The sequence below is a fragment of the Salvelinus alpinus genome, chromosome 9 (assembly GCF_045679555.1).
Source record: "Salvelinus alpinus chromosome 9, SLU_Salpinus.1, whole genome shotgun sequence".
NCBI lineage: Eukaryota > Metazoa > Chordata > Actinopteri > Salmoniformes > Salmonidae > Salvelinus > Salvelinus alpinus.
In genome coordinates this window covers 32904608-32925450 of record NC_092094.1, presented here as the reverse complement: position 1 = coordinate 32925450, position 20843 = coordinate 32904608, and the positions used below count along the sequence as shown (strand labels likewise).

The following is a 20843-nucleotide window of genomic DNA, read 5'->3' as shown; positions in this document are numbered from 1 at the left end:
GTACCCCACCGGAATCCCCACCGGCTAGGTACAAGGTCGTCAAGGTTCTCATTAGCAGCTTTGAGAATTTCCGTGTGTAGTATGCTCTCCCGTTAGGGGGCTTTGACTTTGCAGGACCAACCCTGCCAAGCAGGCTCAGAATCTTGAGGGGGCAGTGCTGCTCTAGGTCTCTGACCTCATTTTGGCTGCATGCAGGCACATAAAACAGTTAGGGACTTCTCCTTAGTATCTGGGTCATTCAGGTGGGTGTCTAGGATATAGGGTCATGGACCATACCATTTAAAATAGGATCATAAATAAATAATTCGATATAATTTATTTTTAAAATGTAGTTCCCCATGATAGAACAATAATAAATCAAATGTATAATTTATTTTAAAACTGTTCCACCATGATAGGACAATAAATAAATAAGACGTATAATTCATTATAAAAGTATATCCATCATCTGAACAACATTGAAAGCCCTCTCATACCCATTAAGCGCTGTAAGGAGGAACTCTCTAACAACAGATTCAGGAACTTCCCCTTCTTTCTCCTAGATACCTGTAAGTACCAGATTCTCTCTCATTGATCTAGTTTGTATATCCAGTAAGGCTTCCCTTAGAACGGTGTTCTCCTTTTTAATTTCATTCATTTCGGTTTCAATCTTATTGACTGTCCCTTTTAGCTTGTGTGTTTCTTTCTCCAATGTCGCAGCTTTTTCATCACTCATCTCGAGGCTTGCCTTCAACTCTTTTATATCCTTACTGACTAGTTCAAGTATACCCCGTTTGTCATTTATTGATTTTAACAGATCGGTTTCGACCTTTACCATTCCCGGTGGTGAAAATATTAAATCGTTTGTGTCTGTAGAAGAGTCAAGTTTCCGTTTTGAAATCGGTTCCCCTGTCTTACTCTCCGTCATGTTTGGGTGTTGCTTGTTTTCGTAATATTTGTCGATAAATGTCTCTAGTCTTAAGATTTGTTTTGTGTTATTATCCAGATTGAAGGTTATCACCCACCAGAGTATGTAGTGCTAATATTTTAGTCTAATTTGCCGATATTGAATATTACGTTTTATCTTGAGGTGCTCTACATAACTTCGTTCAGTCCGCCATTACCTTTACGTCCGCCAGCTGCTAACTTAACCAACCTCTGCCTTAGCGGCTAAATCGTGGGCTTGATCTCCACTAGTAACTATAGTAGCTAACTACATAGATACTGGAGATCCATAAAGCCCACTAGTGGCTGCCCAGGCTAACGCATAACCGAGTATTTTACACTACTGTAAATAATACTGAAGCTAAGACACCCTGACCTGTTGATATTTAGCTAACGTTAGCTATGTTTAAAAAAAAATAGGCTCTGGCTTCGTTCTGTCTCCTACAAGTCGTGCCTTTACTGTGGCCAATCAGAAACGATTGCGTCGTGGCGGTAAATTTGAGTCATTCTCCATCAACTGACTCTCCATAATCTTCCATCCGGTGCACCAGCAAAGGCATCAACACATAAACATTTTAACGTCTGTTTACTGTCCAGCAAATGACAATGTAAGAGTGTATGCTTTGATTTTAATTGTAATTAATTAAGTGTATTGATGAATTGGCAAGTACTAGACAGGTCGCTAGATAGCTGTTTTTGTGCAAGGACGCTCATGAGAGTCGTGACACATCTAGTAGCAGATAGCTAACGTTAGCTAGCTCAGGTGGTGGCAACAATCTGTGACTACTACCGCGTTCATAACATATCCGGCCTCAAATACAACTGGGAAATGAGAGTGAGGGAAACCGCGTTTTGAATGGTCATTCAACTTGGAAGTCCAAGTCTGCAACTCGGGCCTCTTTCGAGAGCTCGGAGTTTCCGACCTAAAGATCACTGACGTCATGATTTTACCTCGTTTATTTTTTTTCCGACTTACCAGTTGTTTTGAAAGCACCATCCCACAGAGTTTCTAAACCTCTTTGATCGTACTTTCTTGCTAGCTAGCTAGTTACAGCAACAGCACAGATTAATACAGCCTATATTTCTTTGGTAACAACATCTGTCCTACAGTCCTAGCTAGTCTTTATTTCTTGAAACATATCCATGTCCCACCCTGGCAGCTCAATCCATTGAAGATGGAAATGTATGTTTCCAGCATAAGCAAACATAATGGTGAGTATTATTGCTGGACTTTTATATGTTACACATGACACTACTTTATGTTTTTGTTCATTTATTTGTTTGGTTTGTCTTTTTTAAATTAGTTTTTCTACTTTACAGCCACAAAGACAGATCTGAGTTTGTTGCTGGAGTGTCTGAAGTACCAGATGAAATGTCCTGCTTCACAGAAACAAGCTCTTTTCACCATCTACTCCATCTGTCAACAAAGAGGTGTCTCTCACACACACACACACACACACACACACACACACACACACACACACACACACACGCCCACACAAACAGCAAATCTTCTGTAGATCGATTTAATAGACAAATGAATCACTAATAGTTATGTAATGTCACTGATTCTCTCTGTTTCAGAAGAGAATGTGGACTTCTTCAGAGAGATGGGAGGAGTGGTGTTTGTGCACAACCTCTCTAAATCCAGTGCTCACTCAGAGGTCAGGGAGACTGCTCAATTCACACTGGGAACGCTGGCAGAGGCCAATGGTATGTGTGTTGGTAGTGTACTTTAAGCAGTTTCTCTCTGATGCTGACGTACGTGTATTGTAAACACGCTGTGTGTATGTGCAGTGTACTGTAAGCAGGCCCTGTGTAGGAGGGAGACATTCAGTGATCTGGCAGAGTGTCTGATGCAGCAGGACAGCCCACTGACCCAGAGGAGAGTAGCTGTCTACCTGCTCTCTGTCCTCGTCGCCAACAACAGTAAGAGCAGACAGGAAAAAATGACTTTGTTTTTTTTTGGTCCTGCTGGGGTTGAGGGTTGAGAGTTGATTTCGGACAGGGGGTGATTGTCATGACAGGCAGGTGTTTTACCTGGTACAGCCAGAGGAGGATGGGGCTCCCCTGTCTAGTGCCTCTCAATATTTCTACCTTCCAGGGAGTTTTTCCTTGCCACTGTACTAGTGCTTGATTTTTGAAGTCTAAGCTGGGTTACTGTGAAGCACCTAAGCCCTGTTCACACTGCAGGGCTTAATGCTCAAATCAGTTTTGCAGGAAAAATAATAGATTTGGATATGCAAAAAAAAGAAGGATTTGAGTCACTTCAAAACCTCCAGTGTGAACAAGGCTTTATTGATGTTAATGTGAAAAGCACTAGGCTATATATATTGTACGTACAAATGTGGTTAATTGTGTGTGTGCTGCTTCAGGGTCTGGCCAGACGTTCGCTCAGACCTCGGGCTGTCTGGATATCCTGCTGGACTTGTTCAGGTAAACACTGAAATGCACCACACTGGGTTTCTGGCAGACATGGGTTGAAATAGACAACTAATTATCTTTTACAACCAAGACCTGCATGGTCAAGAGGTGAGCTGCTGATTACATTGTATTAAAGTAAAGCTGTACAGGACAACTCCAATTCAGGTTGATTGATGTTTGTTCCTCTCCCCAGGACTAGTTTCCCTCTCTCTGGCGAGGCCACAGTGAGACCTGCTAACGTCACTCAGCTGTTCCAACTCTGGACCTCTGTGTCCAGTGCTCTCTGTGGCTGTGTCAACAACCCCCAGAATGGTAACGTGTGTGTGTCTGTGTGTATTTGTGTCCTTGTACAGTGTTCTATGCAGCTGTACATTAAATAAACAAGGGTGGTTATGCATGCATGTGTGTAACTTGGTGGATGAAGAAAAATGTTCTTTCCCTAGAGGAGAGCCAGCGTATGTGTGTGTCAGCCTTCCCCCTGGTCAAGGGCTGGCTGCAGCAGCTCTCTCACCCCTACACAGAGATGGTTCAGCCCATCTGCTCCTTTATATCCATGACTGTCGCCAACAACCGTGAGTAAAACAGGGATGATATACTGACACTAATGTTTAGAGTCAGTTACTTACGTATGTATCAGTATCTTGTGATTGAAAAGGTATGTTGGCCTTTTTAACTGATTTTCTTGAGTTGTCTTGTCACACACAGAATACTTAGGTTGCTTTTGCAATGGACGGTTTGTAATTGTAATCCGAGTAGTTTTATAAGTGTAGTGTTGTTTTTATTTCTATGACGGCCAGGCAAAGATCTTAAAGATAGATCCAGACCTTCAGTCTGTAGAGATTAGTGTCCTAGAGCGTTTTGGTAACTGTTCAAATGAAGGTTTATATCTCTCTTTCTCTCCCTGATGTTAAGGAAGGATGGATGCAAGCCTTTAGCCTGTAGAGGCTACAGTGTAGAGGACGGTTTTGGTTTATCTGTTGAACACTCATTATTATGTATTCATCTCCTATCTCTGTGTCTCCCACTATCTATCTCGACCCCTCTCACAGATTGTGCTCAGGATAGTTTTTCCACCGTCGGCGGGCTCGGAAATCTGACACTCACTCTGATTCGCTTAGCCTCTGATGCCGCCCACAGCCCATTGGCCTGTCAGCTGTCTGTCATCATGACCAAGACCCTGTCAGCCTGCATCATTGACAACCGTGAGTGACTCACTCCCTGAATCCCAAATCAACCCATCTCCCCTACCGCTAGGGCGGTGTAGAACTCACTCACTCACTCATACAGCCATGTAAACCAGCTCTCCTTAGGTAACCTGTCCATTTTCTCCTCTCTCCCCCTACTGTGCGTAGCTGTGTTGGCGTCAGGTCTGGCAGGTTATGGTTTGGTTCCTCAGCTCCACTCCCTGCTGTCCAGCCCCAGCCTGGAGCCCCAAGACAGGCTCATTGTCATACTCACCCTGGGACACTGCACTGAGGCCTCTGGTATGGCTGGGACACACAGATTTATTTGCATCAAATAATGACGATAACACATCTTACAATTCCAAAGAAAACATTAAGTTATTACAACAGTAATAACTGCACAGTAGTAACTGTGATAACTACAGTATTTATTTAATTCAATTCTCTCCTCTAGAGGAGCACCGGTCTCAGTTCTTACAGTGTGGAGGTCTGTCCCTCATCATCACTCTACTGACTGAGTCTACCAGCGAAGAGCTCAGGAAGGCTGCTACCTTCATACTGCAGACCTGCAAACAGGCTAGTGAGTACACACACACACACAAACCTGTATGCAGACGTCAAATGTCAGTGTTGAAGTGAGTCTACCCATTTCATAACGTCCATAGCATTGTCTTTCCTCTCATCCTTCTCCTCCCTGTCCTCCCAGCTGTGTTTCTGCGTGGTGCGGTCCTTGGGGAGTCTCAGGGTCAGACTGCGGAGCTAGAGCCCCCTGTGGACATGGAGGGGTACTGGAGGTCAGCACGAGACATGCTGCACAGGATCAACCAGCTGGAGAGACAACAGGCTCAGGTATATTACACCACACACACATATACATGGCGGGAACCCGGGTACCGGGATTTACCGCCCAAAACCATTCTCTTTTCCAGGGATAAATAACTGCGAGAAACTGGTAAATTACAATAAATTATTTAAATGAATGGCATGAAATGGAACTGTTAAATTATATGCAATGTCTAAATCTGTCTTCTTTACGGCCTCTGCATGATGAATCATCAACGCTCAGGGTGGGGTCAGACAGCGCGTCTCAGTATGGAGCGCAGTTCACAATGCATGTAGAACTATCATCTCATCATGGTAACTTTTTTTCTTGTGACAGGTGCTGTAGGCCTACATTTGCTGCAGCATAGCCTATGCTACAGTAATATAAAGAACAAATGCGCATCTAATTTACCATCTCCATCTGTCTTTCGGGGGTCACCTTATTTTTTAATTGTAAATACTTTTGTTGCAGCTGCAGAGTCACTCGAATATCGTTGTTTTAAATCAGTGCACGCCCAAGCACTCTCTTTCTCTCCATTAACTCCATTAAAATTGCATCCAAAATAGATAATCATGTTCTAGTTAACCAATAAGGCACCAGGGGGTGTGGTATATGGCCAATTTACCACGGCTAAGGGCTGTTCTTATGCACAACGCAACGCAGAGTGCCTGGATACAGCCTTTAGCCAAGGTATATTGGCATATATCACAAACACCCGAGGTGCCTTATTGCTATTATAAACTGGTTACCAACATAATTAGAGCATTAAAAATAAATGTTTTGTTATACACGTGATATACGGTCTGATATACCACAGCTTTCAGCCATTCAGCATTCAGGGCTAGAACCACCCAGTTTGGTAGGCTGTCATTGTCAATAAGATTTTGTTCTTAACTGACTTGCCTAGTTATTAAATAAAGGTTCAATAAAATAAAAAACATACATTGATATATAGCCCTATATATAGATGTCCTAGCCTACCTCTTTCAGGTAATACATTCAATGCAGTATTAGCCTTATATTTAGCTAATTAATGATGGGTTATGCATAATAAGCTTCTAACTTATAGCCTCTGTCTCTTGTGCAATACAAACACACCTGTGCTCCACTGGCTTCTCCCATGCAGGAAAATCTAGACTAGAATAGCGTTCTGGATCATTTTTTTGCATTTCTTATACCAATAGACTATTTGAAGAGGGATGCAAGCTCTTGTTTGCTGAATGTTAAATACAGCAGCCAATAGAACTCACAGGTAGTTTGAAAGAAGAGCAAACGCGTGATGGCGGTAGGCTATAGCGGTTATTTATTCAGACCCATAACCATTCAATCAAACAAATAAAAATAATAACTTACATTTTCATGAAGAGAAGTGAAAGCCTTCTGCATCTTATTCTAGTCCTATATTATTCAACGATGTCATTAAAATTATGAAGATCAGGACAACAAAACTTATTTCATTTAACTGTTGAAAGCTAGGAAGAAATGAAGCCACGATAGAGGTAGGCTAATAACATTAGGGTAAATACTGTATTATGAAAAGTATACATGTGTCAGCCTACTAATTATATAATTGTTATAGGCCCTATTATATTTCAAAATCAAATTCTCTAGCCTATACTTGTAACTTTGTAGGCCGCATGTGCTGCACCAGAATTGCATGTTCTCTCCCTGTTTTATCATTGGTTTGAACAATGTGTGTCCATCTAATACAGTATATTACAGTGCAGTAATACAGTTCACACTCAAAAAGATTAGCCTACATGAGCTTGTTTAATTTATTTAACCAAGAGAGCATATAGCTAGCTACATCTATGGGCTTTTATGTTTTTCTGTCTAGTGTATGTGCAGTAGCCTATGTAATAGGCTATATGTATTGGATAATAGCACAATCATTTGGGCTATTTTTGATGTAGGGCTCATTAAATGTATTTAATGCATGGCTCAGGTAGCATCAGGGTTGCATTTTAGATCAAAGCTCTAATCAAATCCAGACATAGACCTATTAATATGCTTTGGAATGACACTGCCGGTTTTGGCAAGAAATACCAGTTTATATGGGAGAAAAGTGATTGATTCTCGGGATGGAACATTTGTAAAATACCAGGAAAATATTCAACGCTCACACACACACGCATATATATCAAGCTTTACAAAGGCACTGCAAACATCACACTTCTCCACATACAGGCATGCATACTCTCACTCCCACTGACTTACTCACTCACTCATCCACATGCACACCCCTTAAACAGCAAGCCTTTGTGTGTGTGTTGGGGTTGTTGAACAGGGAGCGGAGGAGGAGTGGGAGGGGGTTGAACCAAACCCCCCAGACCAACAGAACCCTGCAGAATGGGGGAGGAAGGAGCTACTCTTACCCCTACCCCCATCCTTATCCCTACCCCCTCACCACACCTCTTTACCATACCAGGAGTGGAATGGAGGCAGGAGGTGTGAGGAAAGAGAGGAGCGTTGGAGAGGAGTAGAGAGTTGGGGTCAAGAGAGGAGGGAGGAGGGAGGAGGAGAAGAGAAAAGAGGAGAAGAGAGGGGGATGTCCTGTGAACACACCCCAGTCCGGCCGGTTCTAGTGGGGAGGGGTGGAGATGGAGAGAGAGAGGATCTACACCATAGAGTCCTAGAGGAGAATCAACCCACAAACAGAGGGCAGGACCTAACGGTGCGGGTCTAACACAGCTCTGGTCCACTCCACACACAATGGTCCTGTCCAGAAACAACCCCTACCCTCTAGGGGACGTCATGTCAATCTGAAGGAATTGGATAGGTATAATAAGCAATATGGTAGCTCTGATATGTTGTTTCTGGACAGGACCAATCTATTTTACAGACACTGTACTAGGCTCTCCAAGCCCACTGACTCTCTTGGGTTTTTTATAGTAAGTTAAGTGTCAAGGTGTGTGTGTGTGTGTGTTTTGATCAGAAGCGTGTAAGGAGACAGATATTCCAAACCAGTGAGGAGCCTCAGAAACCCAGCCACAGCAGCAGAGAGAGGGAGAAGAGAACACACATACAAAGGCACACCACACTGCACGTGTACACACTTGGAAACACACAACCAGAGAAGGACAGGGGCTTGTCAGCTAAGATAAATACTTATCCTCTCTACACAAACACACTCACAGAGAAAGGTAAAAACACAGCATCACACACACAGACCGAGAACCGCAGAGACAAGCACCTTGCTATGAGAGAGCAGGCTCACACACAGTCTGTGTCAGCCGTGGTCTATGCTGGACCTGGTATAGCTAGTGTCCCTGGGCAGCCCCGTGATGGAGAGGATGAGAGGTGTTCTGTATGTCTGGGGACAGGAACACTGGTCCCTTCCTCCTCCAGTCTTATAGAAGGACACTCCCAGACACACACACACAGGTCAGCACTCTGCACTATATGTAAATGCTGTATTTATTGAAACATGATTCTTGTGAAGTGTTTCATGTTGATGTTATGTAAGAAATGTTATTCTGTGTACCGTTCTTCTCTCCCTCATGGTGTGTGGTTTAGCCAAGTGTTCAAGTGCCCAGCTCCAGGCAAGCCAGGAATGAGCAGGCAGAAGAAACCGTTGGATGATGAAGGTACAAAAATGTCAGTGGGATAAAGTGAAAATGCAAAACTGTCTACACTATGTATACAGAAATATGCGGACACCCCTTGTAATTTGTGTATTTGGCTGTTCCAGCCACACCCGTTGCTGACAGGTGTATAAAATCGAGCACACAGCCAAGCGATCTCCATAGACAAACATTGGCAGTAGAATGGGCTTACTGAAGAGCTCAGTGACTTTCAACGTGGCACCGTCATAAGATGCCACCTTTCCAACAAGTCAGTTCATCAAATTTCTGCCCTGCTAGAGCTTCCCCGGTCAACTGTAAGTCCTGTTATTGTGAAATGGAAATGTCTAGGAGCAACAACGGCTCAGCCGCGAAGTGGTAGGCCACGCAAGCTCACAGAACGGGACCGCAGATTGCTGAAGCGTGTAGCATATAAATCTGTCATCATTCTCAATACTACCTACCGAGTTCGTCACTGCGTCTGGAAGCAACGTCAGCACAAGAACTGTTCATCGAGAGCTTTTATGAAATGGGTTTCCATGGCCGACCAGCCGCACACAAACCTAAGATCACCATGCGCAATGCCAAGTGTCGGCTGGAGTGGTGTAAAGCTCGCCGCCATTGGACTCTGGAGCATTGAAAACGCTTTCTCTGGAGTGATGAATCACACTTCACCATCTGGAAGTCCAACAGATTAATCGGGGTTTGGCGGATGCCAGTACAACACTACCTGCCCTAATCGTGCCAACTGTAAAGTTTGGTGGAGGAGGAATAATGGTCTGGGCTTGTTTTTCATGGTTCGGGCTAGGCCCCATAGTTCCATCGAAGGGAAATCTTAGCGCTACAGCATTCTAGACAATTCTGTGCTTACAACTTTGTGGCAACAGTTTGGGGAAGGCTCTTTCCTGTTTCAGCATGACACTGTCCCCAGGCTCAAAGCGAGGTCCATACAGAAATTGTTTGTCGAGATCAGTGTGGAAGAACTTGGCCTGCACAAAGCCCTGACTTCAACCCCATTGAACACCTTTTGGATGAATTGGAACACCGACTGCGAGCCAGGCCTAATCACCCAACATCAGTGCCCGACCTCACTAATGCTCTTGTGGCTGAATGGAAGCAAGTCCCCGCAGCAATGTTCCAACAACTAGTGGAAAGCCGTCCCAGAAGGGTGGAGGCTGTTATAGAAGGGGGGAACAACTCCATATTAATGCCCATGATTTTGGAATGAGATGTTCGACAAGCAGCTGTCTACATACTTTTGTTCATGTAGTGTATCTATTCATCTATCGCTCTGAAAAAAGCTTAACTGTCTCTTAGCAAAACCGTGTTCACCCAGCTGTTTCCTTCTCCCCAGGCTGTGTGTTCGGTTTGGTGACCAGCCGATCGTTCCCTGTCCTCCAAAGGAACTGTCCCCACAGCTGTGACCTGCACCTGGTACTGCAGAAGGCCACACACAGCTACACACAGCACCTCCGAGATATACGCAGGAGGAGAGAAATACACACAACGGGACAGAGAGAGACAGAGCGAGGGACACAGAGCGTCTGGGATCACTGCAGAGATAAGATTCCTGAAGTGCTGAACACACCCACACACCGATGTGATTTGAATTGGGATTTGTGTCCTGTTGTAACAGAGGCCAGTCTGACTCCTGTCTGTAAAGGAACCCTCCTGAGGAGCTTCTCAACCAACAGCGGACAACGCAACACTGATCACAACCGTAAGATTCACCATCTCAACAAAATATTTATATATCCCCTCTGTCTTTTCTGTGAAAAACAATAATATATTATATAGTTCTCTCGCTCCCCCCCTGTTTTCTCTCTCAGATGTGAGTTTCACTCCCCTTAAGAACTGTGGTCCATGTGAAGGTATCACTCGGAATCCTTTGCGTAAAGGTCTGATGAAGAGCCTATCCTCTGTGACCAGCAGGGGGCAGGAGAGAGGAGGTACAGTATGTTCAGACACCATGACAACACGTTAGCCTTTATTTTACCCAGCCAATAATGAGATAACCGTATCGTTTCTCATGTATCATCTGTGTGTGTGTGTGTGTGTGGCATCATCATCATTTGTATTTTTATTTATTATGGATCCCCATTAGCTGCTGCCAAAGCAGCAGCTACTCTTCCTGGGGTCCAGCAAAATTAAGGCAGTTTGTACAATTTTAAAACATTACAATACATTTACAGATTTCACAACACACTGTGTGCCCTCAGGCCCCTACTCCACCACTTCCACATATCTACATGACTAAATCCATGTGTATGTATAAAGCGTATGTTATCATGTGTGTGTATGCATGTGTCTGTTCCAATGTTTGTGTTGCTTCACAGTTCCCGCTGTTCCATAAGGTGTGTTTTAATCTGTTTTTTTAAATCTAATTTTACTGCTTGCGTCAGTTACTTGATGTGGAATACAGTTCTATGTAGTCATGGCTCTATGTAATACTGTGTGCCTCCCATAGTCTGTTCTGGACTTGGGGACTGTGAAGAGACCTCTTGTGGCATGTCTTGTGGGGTATGCATGGGGGTCTGAGCTGGGTACTAGTAGTGTCACTACTAGCTGCCACTAGTAGTGTCAATACTAGAGGTCGACCGATTAATTAGGGCCGATTTTCAAATTTTCATAACAATCGGTAATCAGCATTTTTGGACGCCGATTATCGCCTATTACGTTGCAATCCACGGGGAGACTGCGTGGCAGGCTGACCACCTGTTACCTTGGCTCCTTGCTGCACTCGTGTAAGTTGCTAGATAGCATTAAACTTATCTTATAAAAAACAATCAATCTTAACATAATCACTAGTTAACTACACATGGTTGATGATATTACTAGTTTAACTAGCTTGTCCTGCGTTGCATATAATCAATGCGGTGCCTGTTAATTTATCATCGAATCACAGCCTACTTTGCCAAACGGGTGATTTAACAAAAGCGCATTCGTGAAAACAATCACTATCGTTGCACCGATGTACCTAACCATAAACATCAATGCCTTTCTTAAAATCAATATACAAGTATATTTTTTTTAACCTGCATATTTAGATAAAATAAATGAATGTTAGCAGGCAATATTAACTAGGGAAACTTCTTACATTCCAGTGCAAGCAGAGTAAGGGTATATGCAGCAGTTTGGGCCGCCTGGCTCGTTGCGAACTGTATGAAGACCATTTCTTCCTAACAAAGACCGTAATTAATTTGCTAGAATTTTACATAATTATGACATAACATTGAAGGTTGTGCAATGTAACAGCAATATTTAGACTTAGGGTTGCCACCCTTTCGATAAAATACGTAACGGTTCCGTATTTCACTGAAAGAATAAAAGTTTAGTTTTCGAAATGATGGTTTCCGGGTTTTACCATATTAATGACCTAAGGCTCGTATTTCTGTGTGTTTATTATATTATAATTAAGTCTATGATTTGCTATTTGATAGAGCGGTCTGACTGAGCGGTGGTAGGCAGCAGCAGGCTCGTAAGCATTCATTCAAACAGCACTTTCTGCGTTTGCCAGCAGCTCTTCGCAATGCTTGAAGCACAGCGCTGTTTATGATTTATCAACTCCCGAGATTAGGCTGGCAATACTATAGTGCCTATAAGAACATCCAATAGTCAAAGTTATATGAAATACAAATGGTATAGAGAGAAATAGTCCTATAATTCCTATAATAACTACAACCTAAAACTTCTTAACTGGGAATATTGAAGACTCATGTTAAAAGGAACCACCAGCTTTCATATGTTCTGACCAAGGAACTTAAACGTTAGCTTTCTTACATGGCACATATTGCACTTTTACTTTCTTCTCCAAAACTGTTTTTGCATTTATTTAAACCAAATTGAACATGCTTCATTATTTATTTGAGACAAAATAGATTTTATTTATGTATTATATCAAGTTAAAATAAGTGATCGGCCGATTTAATCGGTATTGGCTTTTTTTTGGTCCTCCAGTAATCGGTAGACCTCTAGTCAATACCTCTCATAAATAAAAGTAGTGTTGAAGTCAATCTCTCCTTAACTTTCAGCCAGGAGAGATTGACATGCATATTATTAATATTAGCTCTCTGAGTACATCCAAGGGCCAGCCGTGCTGCCCTGTTCTGAGCCAATTGCAATTTTCCTAACATGCTGACCAGACCGGACACGTCGCGTGAGCGAGCGTCGCAAAATAAATGTAGAAATCCATGTTATTCAATTATTGCACCCACACTGCTCGCGCGCGCAAACGAGCGTCTACGACGCCAAGGGCTAAAATAGAACTCATTCCTATTTCTGACGCAGATCGTGCTGCAAGTCCTGCCTCTCCCATCTCCTCATTGGTTTATAGAAGCAGGTACCCACGTGCCATCTCCTCATTGGTTATACCCACGTGGGTGATTGAAAGACAAACTGTTTTGCCGGTAGTCGTGGTAATACAATGAAAGTTTAGATGTGATCACCATATAATTTAAACGATGAAAAAGCCTGGAAGGAGGAGAGATGACTAGAAACGATTTGGTTGGCCGTTTTATATGTGGTAGAGGTCCTTGTGCATTTCAGGTAAAATAACAACTCAATGTTCATATCCCAGGACAAATTAGCTAGAAACAGCAAGCTAGCTAAATAGGACAAATTAACATTAGCTAGCAAGCTAACTAGCTAAATTGCCATACATGTTTAATGCTTTTCGACCTGTCCCCAAATGAATGTCATTGGTTCAGAGTTCGTTTTGATATTTTAACCTGCGTGTCGTGATCGCGTTTGGTGTGGGGGGGGGGGAATACATTTATGCACGGTGGCGCAGCCGGTTTGGGTTCCGTATAAGTCCTTTTTTGTGGCACCTGAACACACGACTGAACAGTAGTCAAGGTGTGACAAAACTAGGGCCTGTAGGACCTGCCTTGTTGATAGTGTTGTTAAGAAGGCAGAGCATTGCTTTATTATAGATAGACTTCTCCCCATCTTAGCTACTACTGCGTCAATACTGCATCAATATGTTTTGACCATGACAGTTTACAGTCTAGTGTTACTCCAAGCAGTTTAGTCATCTCAACTTGCTCAATTTCCATATTATTTATTACAAGATTTAGTTGAGGTTTAGGGTTTAGTGACTGTTTTGTTCCAAATACAAAGCTTTTAGTTTTAGAAATATTTAGGGCAAACTTATTCCTTTCCACCCACTCTGAAACTAACTGCAGCTCTTTGTTGAGTGTTGCAGTCATTTCAGTCGGTGTAGTCAATGGTCAATGGCATGTCTTTAGTAAAAATTGAAAAAAGCAAGGTGCCTAAACAGCTAACCTGGGGAATTCCTGGTTCTAACTGGATTATAGTTGATAGGCTTCCATTAAAGAACACCCTCTGTGTTCTGTTAGACAAGTAACTCTTTATCCACAATATAGCAGGGGGTGTAAAGCCATAACACATACATTTTTCCAGCAGTAGACTATGATCAATAATGTCAAAAGCTGCACTGAAGTCTAACAAGACAGCCCCCACAATCATTTTATCATCAATTCCTCTCAGCCAATCATCAGTAATTTGTGTAAGTGCTGTGCTTGTTGAGTGTCCTTCCCTATAAGCATGCTGAAAGTTTGTTGTCAATTTGTTTACTGTAAAATAACATTCTATCTGGTCAAACACCATTTTTTCCAGAAGTTTACTAAGGGTTGGTAACAGGCTGATTGGTCGGCTATTTGAGCCAGTAAAGGGGGATTTACTATTCTTGGGTAGCGGAATGACTTTATCTTCCCTCCGGGCCTGAGGGACGTTCTCTAGTAGGCTTAAATTGAAGATATGGCAAATAGGAGTGGCAATATCATCTGCTATTATCCTCAGTAATTTTCCGTCTAGATTGTCAGACCCTGGTGGCTTGTCATTGTTGATAGACAACCATTTTTTCACCTCTTCCACACTGACTTTACGGAATTCAAAGTACAATTCTTGTCTTTCATAATTTGGTCAGATATACTTGGATGTGTAATGTTAGCATTTGTTGCTGGCATGTCATCCCTAAGTTTGCTTATCTTGCCAATGAAAAAGTAATTAAAGTAGTTTGCAATATCAGTGGGATTTGTGATAAATTAGCTATCTGATTCAATTAATGATGGAGTCGAGTTGGCTTTTTCCCCAAAATGTAATTTAAGGTGCTTTTTTTTAAGGTGCTTTTTACTATCATTCTTTATATTATTTATCTTTGTTTCATAGTGTAGTTTCTTTTTATTTAGTTTAGTCACATGATTTCTTAATTTGCAGTACGTTTGCCAATCAGTTGGGCTGCCAGACTTAATTGCCATACCTTTTGCCTCATCCCTCTCAACCATACAATTTTTTCATTCCTCATCATTCCACGGGGATTTAAGTTTTTACCGTCATTTTCTTAATGGGTGCGTGCTTATTAGTAACTGGAATAAGTAGTTCCATAAATGCGTCAAGTGCAGCGTCTGGTTGCTCCTCATTACACACCACAGACCAGCAAATATTCTTAACATCATCAACATATGAATCACTACAAAACTTCTTGTCTGACCTCTTATACACTATATTAGGCCCAGCCTTTGGAACTTAACATTTATTTATTTTTCCTAGATATGGCTATTATATTGTGATAACTACATCTGATGGTTATGGATACTGCTTTAAAGCAAATATCTGCAGCGTTAGTAAAAATGTGATCAATACATGTTGATGATTTAATTCCTGTGCTGTTTGTAACTACCCTGGTAGGTTGACTGACAACCTGATCCAGGTTGCAAGCACTGGTTCCAGTTTGAACTTTTTTCCTGAGTGGGCAGCTTAATGATAGCTAGTCAATATTTAAATCACCCAGAAAATATACGTCTCTGTTGATATCACATACATTATCAACCATTTCACACGTTATCCAGATACTGACTGTTAGCACTTGGTGGTCTATAGCAGCTTAACCACCAGAATGGGCTTTAGGTGAGGCAGATGAACCTGTAGCCAGATTACTTCAACAGTATTTAACATTAGATCGTCTCTAATCTTTACAGGAATGTGGTTTTACTACCACTGTATCATCAAAGGTATTATCTAAATGAGTTTCAGAGATAGAATATCTGTCAGAATATGAATGTAATCTGTTACAAGCAAGTTATTGACTTCATGGACCTTGTTTCTTAGGCTACAAATGTTAATATGGGCTATTTTTAGTACTTTTCTGGGTTGCTTGATTGTTTTTAATGCTTTACTGGGAAGCTCATCAGAGGTAGACTTACTCATGTTATTTACATTGGAGCTGATAGTGCAGGGTGAGCTGCACACCGCCTCAGTGCTAACAGTGTATCTCTGGTTTATAGGCTCATGATTACTGCTTACAATAGCTGTAGGATAAACAGATGTATTCGTTGCAATTAGGGGTACATAAATGAAATTACTTGTGTTTGCCAATGCCCCTAAGATCATGTACATTTGATGCAGCATTATGACGACTCATTGTCACAATGGTAGGGATTAACTGAGCTGGTCCTGGATCATTTACCAGTCATTGTTTCAACGCATCCTTGAAATGCATGGACAGAGTCCAGGAGCCAAGATGATTTGGATGGACTGTCATTCCTGTAGAATATCTTCTGTTTCCAGAAGGTGTCAAAGTTATCAGTACAAGTGACTTCAGCAGAGCTACAGTAGTATTTTAGCCAGATGTGTAATGCCAGCAGTCTGCTAAATCTTTCACAACGATGGTACTGGACCTGAAATTATTGGGCGTTTTTGGAGTCTTTTAATACTAAAATCAGTTCTTTTAAAATCCATTTTCAAATGTTCCGAGCTAGCCCTCCTGATGTCGTTTGACCCCACATGGACTACGACAGTGTCAGCTCCCGACATCTGTGGGAGAACAGTCAGAAGCAGCCTTGTGATGTCCTGTACTCGTGCTCCTGGGTAGCACAGGGCTTTTGCCTTGGGGACCGAGATGTTTCTCATCATAGAGCTGCCTATGATGACAGTTGGTGATGTTGAATGGGCCGGTCTCTCAGGCAGCCTCATGGTCTAGTGAGGCTGGGAGCTCCTAGGATCTGAACCCGAGGTAGAAGCCACTGGAGAGGGAGACAGAGCCGAGGATGAAGACGCAGGTACCTCCGGATCCGATCTTGATTGGGAAGCCACCACGGACGAAGGCGCCGGAACCTCTGGATCCAGGGCGGCAAAGCTGTTTCTGGTCTGTGTCAGTTCCGGGCTCAACATCTCCATGGAGACCCCTGTTGCCAGGGACGCCTTCGTCGACATCCACAGCGAGTGATGTACCTCCATGGCTGGTTGGTTGATGTGGCCAGTGACACTTTGCTTCTTGAAAGTCCAATATTTAGAAAATTGTCTGCTTACATGCAAAACATTTTGGGACTGTATCAACAGTGGACTAATGAGTGGATTTACCCTTTAAGTTAGATGCTGGTAACAGGCTGCTATGAAGTTACAACTAATATGCGAATTGAATGTGTGTGTTTTTTTCGTGGGTTTCCTGGTCTCCAGTGTATTCCTTGTAGCACAGAGAAATGTTCTCACACTGGCTGATAGCTAGTCAACTCTGTTACTGACCTCTCTTTTACCGACCTCTACAGCTGTATAACACAACACTAGCTAGTTTACACTGTTCTATACCAGTACAGTTGTACAACACTAGCTAGTTTACACTGTTCTATACCAGTACAGTTGTACAACACTAGCTAGTTTACACTGTTCTATACCAGTACAGTTGTACAACACTAGCTAGTTTACACTGTTCTATACCAGTACAGTTGTACAACACTAGCTAGTTTACACTGTTCTATACCAGTACAGTTGTACAACACTAGCTAGTTTACACTGTTCTATACCAGTACAGTTGTACAACACTAGCTAGTTTACACTGTTCTATACCAGTACAGTTGTACAACACTAGCTAGTTTACACTGTTCTATACCAGTACAGTTGTACAACACTAGCTAGTTTACACTGTTCTATACCAGTACAGTTGTACAACTCCAGCTAGTTTACACTGTTCTATACCAGTACAGTTGTACAACACTAGCTAGTTTACACTGTTCTATACCAGTACAGTTGTACAACACTAGCTAGTTTACACTGTTCTATACCAGTACAGTTGTACAACACTAGCTAGTTTACACTGTTCTATACCAGTACAGTTGTACAACACTAGCTAGTTTACACTGTTCTATACCAGTACAGTTGTACAACACTAGCTAGTTTACACTGTTCTATACCAGTACAGTTGTACAACACTAGCTAGTTTACACTGTTCTATACCAGTACAGTTGTACAACACTAGCTAGTTTACACTCTGTTATAGCGCTCTAATCGTGTAGCAGTGTCCACCTCTAAGCATCTGTGTGTGTTGATTCATAGTTCACAGATTTACTCTTCTCTTTTTGAGCACGTTTACTCCTTCACTTTGTCTGAAATACTACACTATCTTTCTTTGTCTGTAGGTTTGTTTCTTTCGCTCTCTAACCCACTTTCCCTCTCTTTCTGTTTTTCTCTCTTGCTTTTCTCTTTTCTTTCACCATCTTGATCTTTCCAATATGACCCTCTGTCCCTCTCTCTCATGCTCCATTTATCCTTATTTCTCCCTTTCTCCCTCTCTGGTCAGTGAATCTCTTCTCTGTGTTTTATTGTTCTGGTAGCAGGCAGCTGTATTAGGCCTGACTGATGAACTAATGTCACTTCCAATGAAGAAGAAAGAGGGAGAGATTGTATTTTCTCTTTATTTGATTGTGTCTCTGTTTACCTCAATGAGCTCTGAGAGCTGTTGGTCTCTGCTCACAATGAGGCTTGACACATCTGTTCTTTGCTTACTGTCTCCCTCTTTTTTTCTCTCACACACACACACATACACAGACAGAAGAACACATAATGGGGAAGATGGTGTCATCGATGATCAGCAGAAGACTCTGTCTATGGGAAACCCATCTTTGACTGTAAGAGAGAGATGCGTGTATGTCGGGAGTTTGTGAATGTATCCAGATGTCTCTGTAGAAGTGAGTGTTGAATTGGAGGTTAATCTATAGTGGATGGACTGTATAGAACAACCAGTGTTCTAGTAACCAGGCAATATAGCAGCAGAGACCACTATGCCAGTGTGTGTGTGTAGTAGGGGAATGTTATCCAGAGGTCTGTGTGTCATGTGTCCTCTGTCTTGCAGCAGAGCAGTTCCAAAACCAAGGAAAAGAGGGTGATGACCAATGAGGTGTGTTTGTGTTTTGTCTCATGTCCTCTCTCTTACTGTTCTTTACCCTGCATTCTCTTACACTCCTTGTACATTGACACCCCCTCTCAATTCAATTTCAGTTTAAGGGGCTTTATAGGAAACATGTTTATATTGCCAAAGCAAGTGAAATGGATAATAAACAAAAGTGAAATAAACAATAAAAAATTAACAGTAAACATTACACTTACAAAAGAATAACGACATGTCAAATGTCATATTTTGTATATATACAGCGTTGTAATGATGTGTAAATCATTCAAGTACAAAAGGGAAAATAAATAAACAAATATTGGTTGTATTTACAATGGTGTTTGTTCACTGGTTGCCCTTTTGTGGAAACGGGTGACAAATCGTGCTGCTGTGATTGCACACTGGTATTTCACCCAATAGATATGGGAGTTTATCAAAATTGTATTTGTTTTTGAATTCTTTGTGGGTCTGTAATCTGAGGGAAATATGTGTCTAATATGGTCATACATTTGGCAGGAGGTTAGGAAGTGCTGCTCAGTTTCCACATTTTGTGGGCAGTGTGCACATAGCATGTCTGCTCTTGAGAGCCAGGTCTGTCTTCAGCGGCCTCTATCTGTCTACAGAGGAGGGAGAGGAGGAACTTCAGCCGTGAGGAGGAGAGTTATCTGTGTCGAGGTATAGAGCGGTTTGGTCCATCCTGGAACTCCATCCTTTGGGCCTATCCGTTCCAGCCGGGACGCACCAACGTTGACCTGGCCAAGAAATACAAACGCCTGCAGGTGATAGGCATCAACAATGGTTTTACAAAAATGTATGTATGTCACTGACTTCAATTTCAGTTGGTGAGTATTCAACTGACCCCGCTCTCTCTGTCATTTTCTGGGTCTTGTTCTCCATTTTGTTCCCTCTCTCATTCTCTCCCTACAGGCTAAAGCCCAGGGTATGGATTCAGACTCCATGAGATCCTAGAAGAACACATTGTATATTGTACATAAATCACAGTCATATATTTGAAATACTTTAATGTAATATTCAATAATAGTTTAAATACTATAATTTAGTCCCCAGTTTGAAATTAATTACTATGCTGTACTACTGTAAATAAAATACATAATTTTATATTTAATTTAGTAATATATTTGAAATATGTTAATTTCATGGTCATGGAGGATTAATGAAGGATCTGTTCTGTATTTCTCAACCTTGTTTTTTTACACAGCAGTATTTTACTGCCTATTTGAAGTAGTTGGAATATTGTTTGGAATAGAAAAATGGAAATGATTCGTGTAATGATTTGCACTTGACGATTTCATAATTTATCTTGTTCTTTGTTAATGTATGGATTGAGACTGAAATGGTTGTTCACTCGTCATCCCCTGAAGTTGTTTGTATTGAATTAAACAGAAGGGTGTCTGTATGCAGTGATGTGTGTCAGTCACTGTCTGATAATCTCACGCAATGCTTTTTTCATTCAGGGACCCTTAAGGCTCCAGGGAATTAACAATGAGGATGTTCATTTACTGACTTGAGGTTAAAAACAGCTTTTTCTACTTCTAGAGAGTTTGTTTGTCCCTTAAGGGGAAATGCTTTCTATAGCTTAATATTAAACTCCAATATCTAAGACACTTTTTATGCAATGCATGGGTGTGAATGGTTTAAACATGCATGAAACATAGGAGACCATGTGGGAGAAAAAAATATATATATAAATATATGTGAAAGATATATTTGAGTTGCAGTGGCCT

The 20843-nt window shown here is 41.9% G+C and overlaps 1 protein-coding gene across 1 annotated transcript; it reads left to right on the top strand.

The window, feature by feature from the left end:
* Positions 1 to 560: 560 nt before the first annotated feature.
* Positions 561 to 20515, top strand: LOC139530944 (telomere repeats-binding bouquet formation protein 1-like). Its single transcript, XM_071327750.1, has 20 exons — positions 561 to 2136; positions 2245 to 2355; positions 2509 to 2637; positions 2722 to 2853; positions 3300 to 3360; positions 3542 to 3660; positions 3792 to 3920; positions 4398 to 4550; positions 4701 to 4832; positions 4987 to 5112; positions 5239 to 5381; positions 7643 to 7803; positions 8227 to 8739; positions 8872 to 8942; positions 10273 to 10638; positions 10748 to 10867; positions 18759 to 18838; positions 19063 to 19107; positions 19722 to 19909; positions 20026 to 20515. The coding sequence occupies exons 1-20, from the start codon at positions 2100 to 2102 to the stop codon at positions 20057 to 20059; spliced, it is 2850 nt and encodes a 949-aa protein (XP_071183851.1). The 5' UTR covers positions 561 to 2099; the 3' UTR covers positions 20060 to 20515.
* The last annotated feature ends 328 nt before the right edge of the window (positions 20516 to 20843 follow it).

Coding starts and splice junctions, on each gene's coding strand:
- LOC139530944 (XM_071327750.1), top strand. CDS start 2,100: ATGGAAATGTATGTTTCCAGCATAAGCAAACATAATG. Junction 4,551..4,700: donor AGCCTGCATCATTGACAACC/GTGAGTGACTCA, acceptor TACTGTGCGTAG/CTGTGTTGGCGTCAGGTCTG. Junction 5,113..5,238: donor GCAGACCTGCAAACAGGCTA/GTGAGTACACAC, acceptor CTGTCCTCCCAG/CTGTGTTTCTGCGTGGTGCG.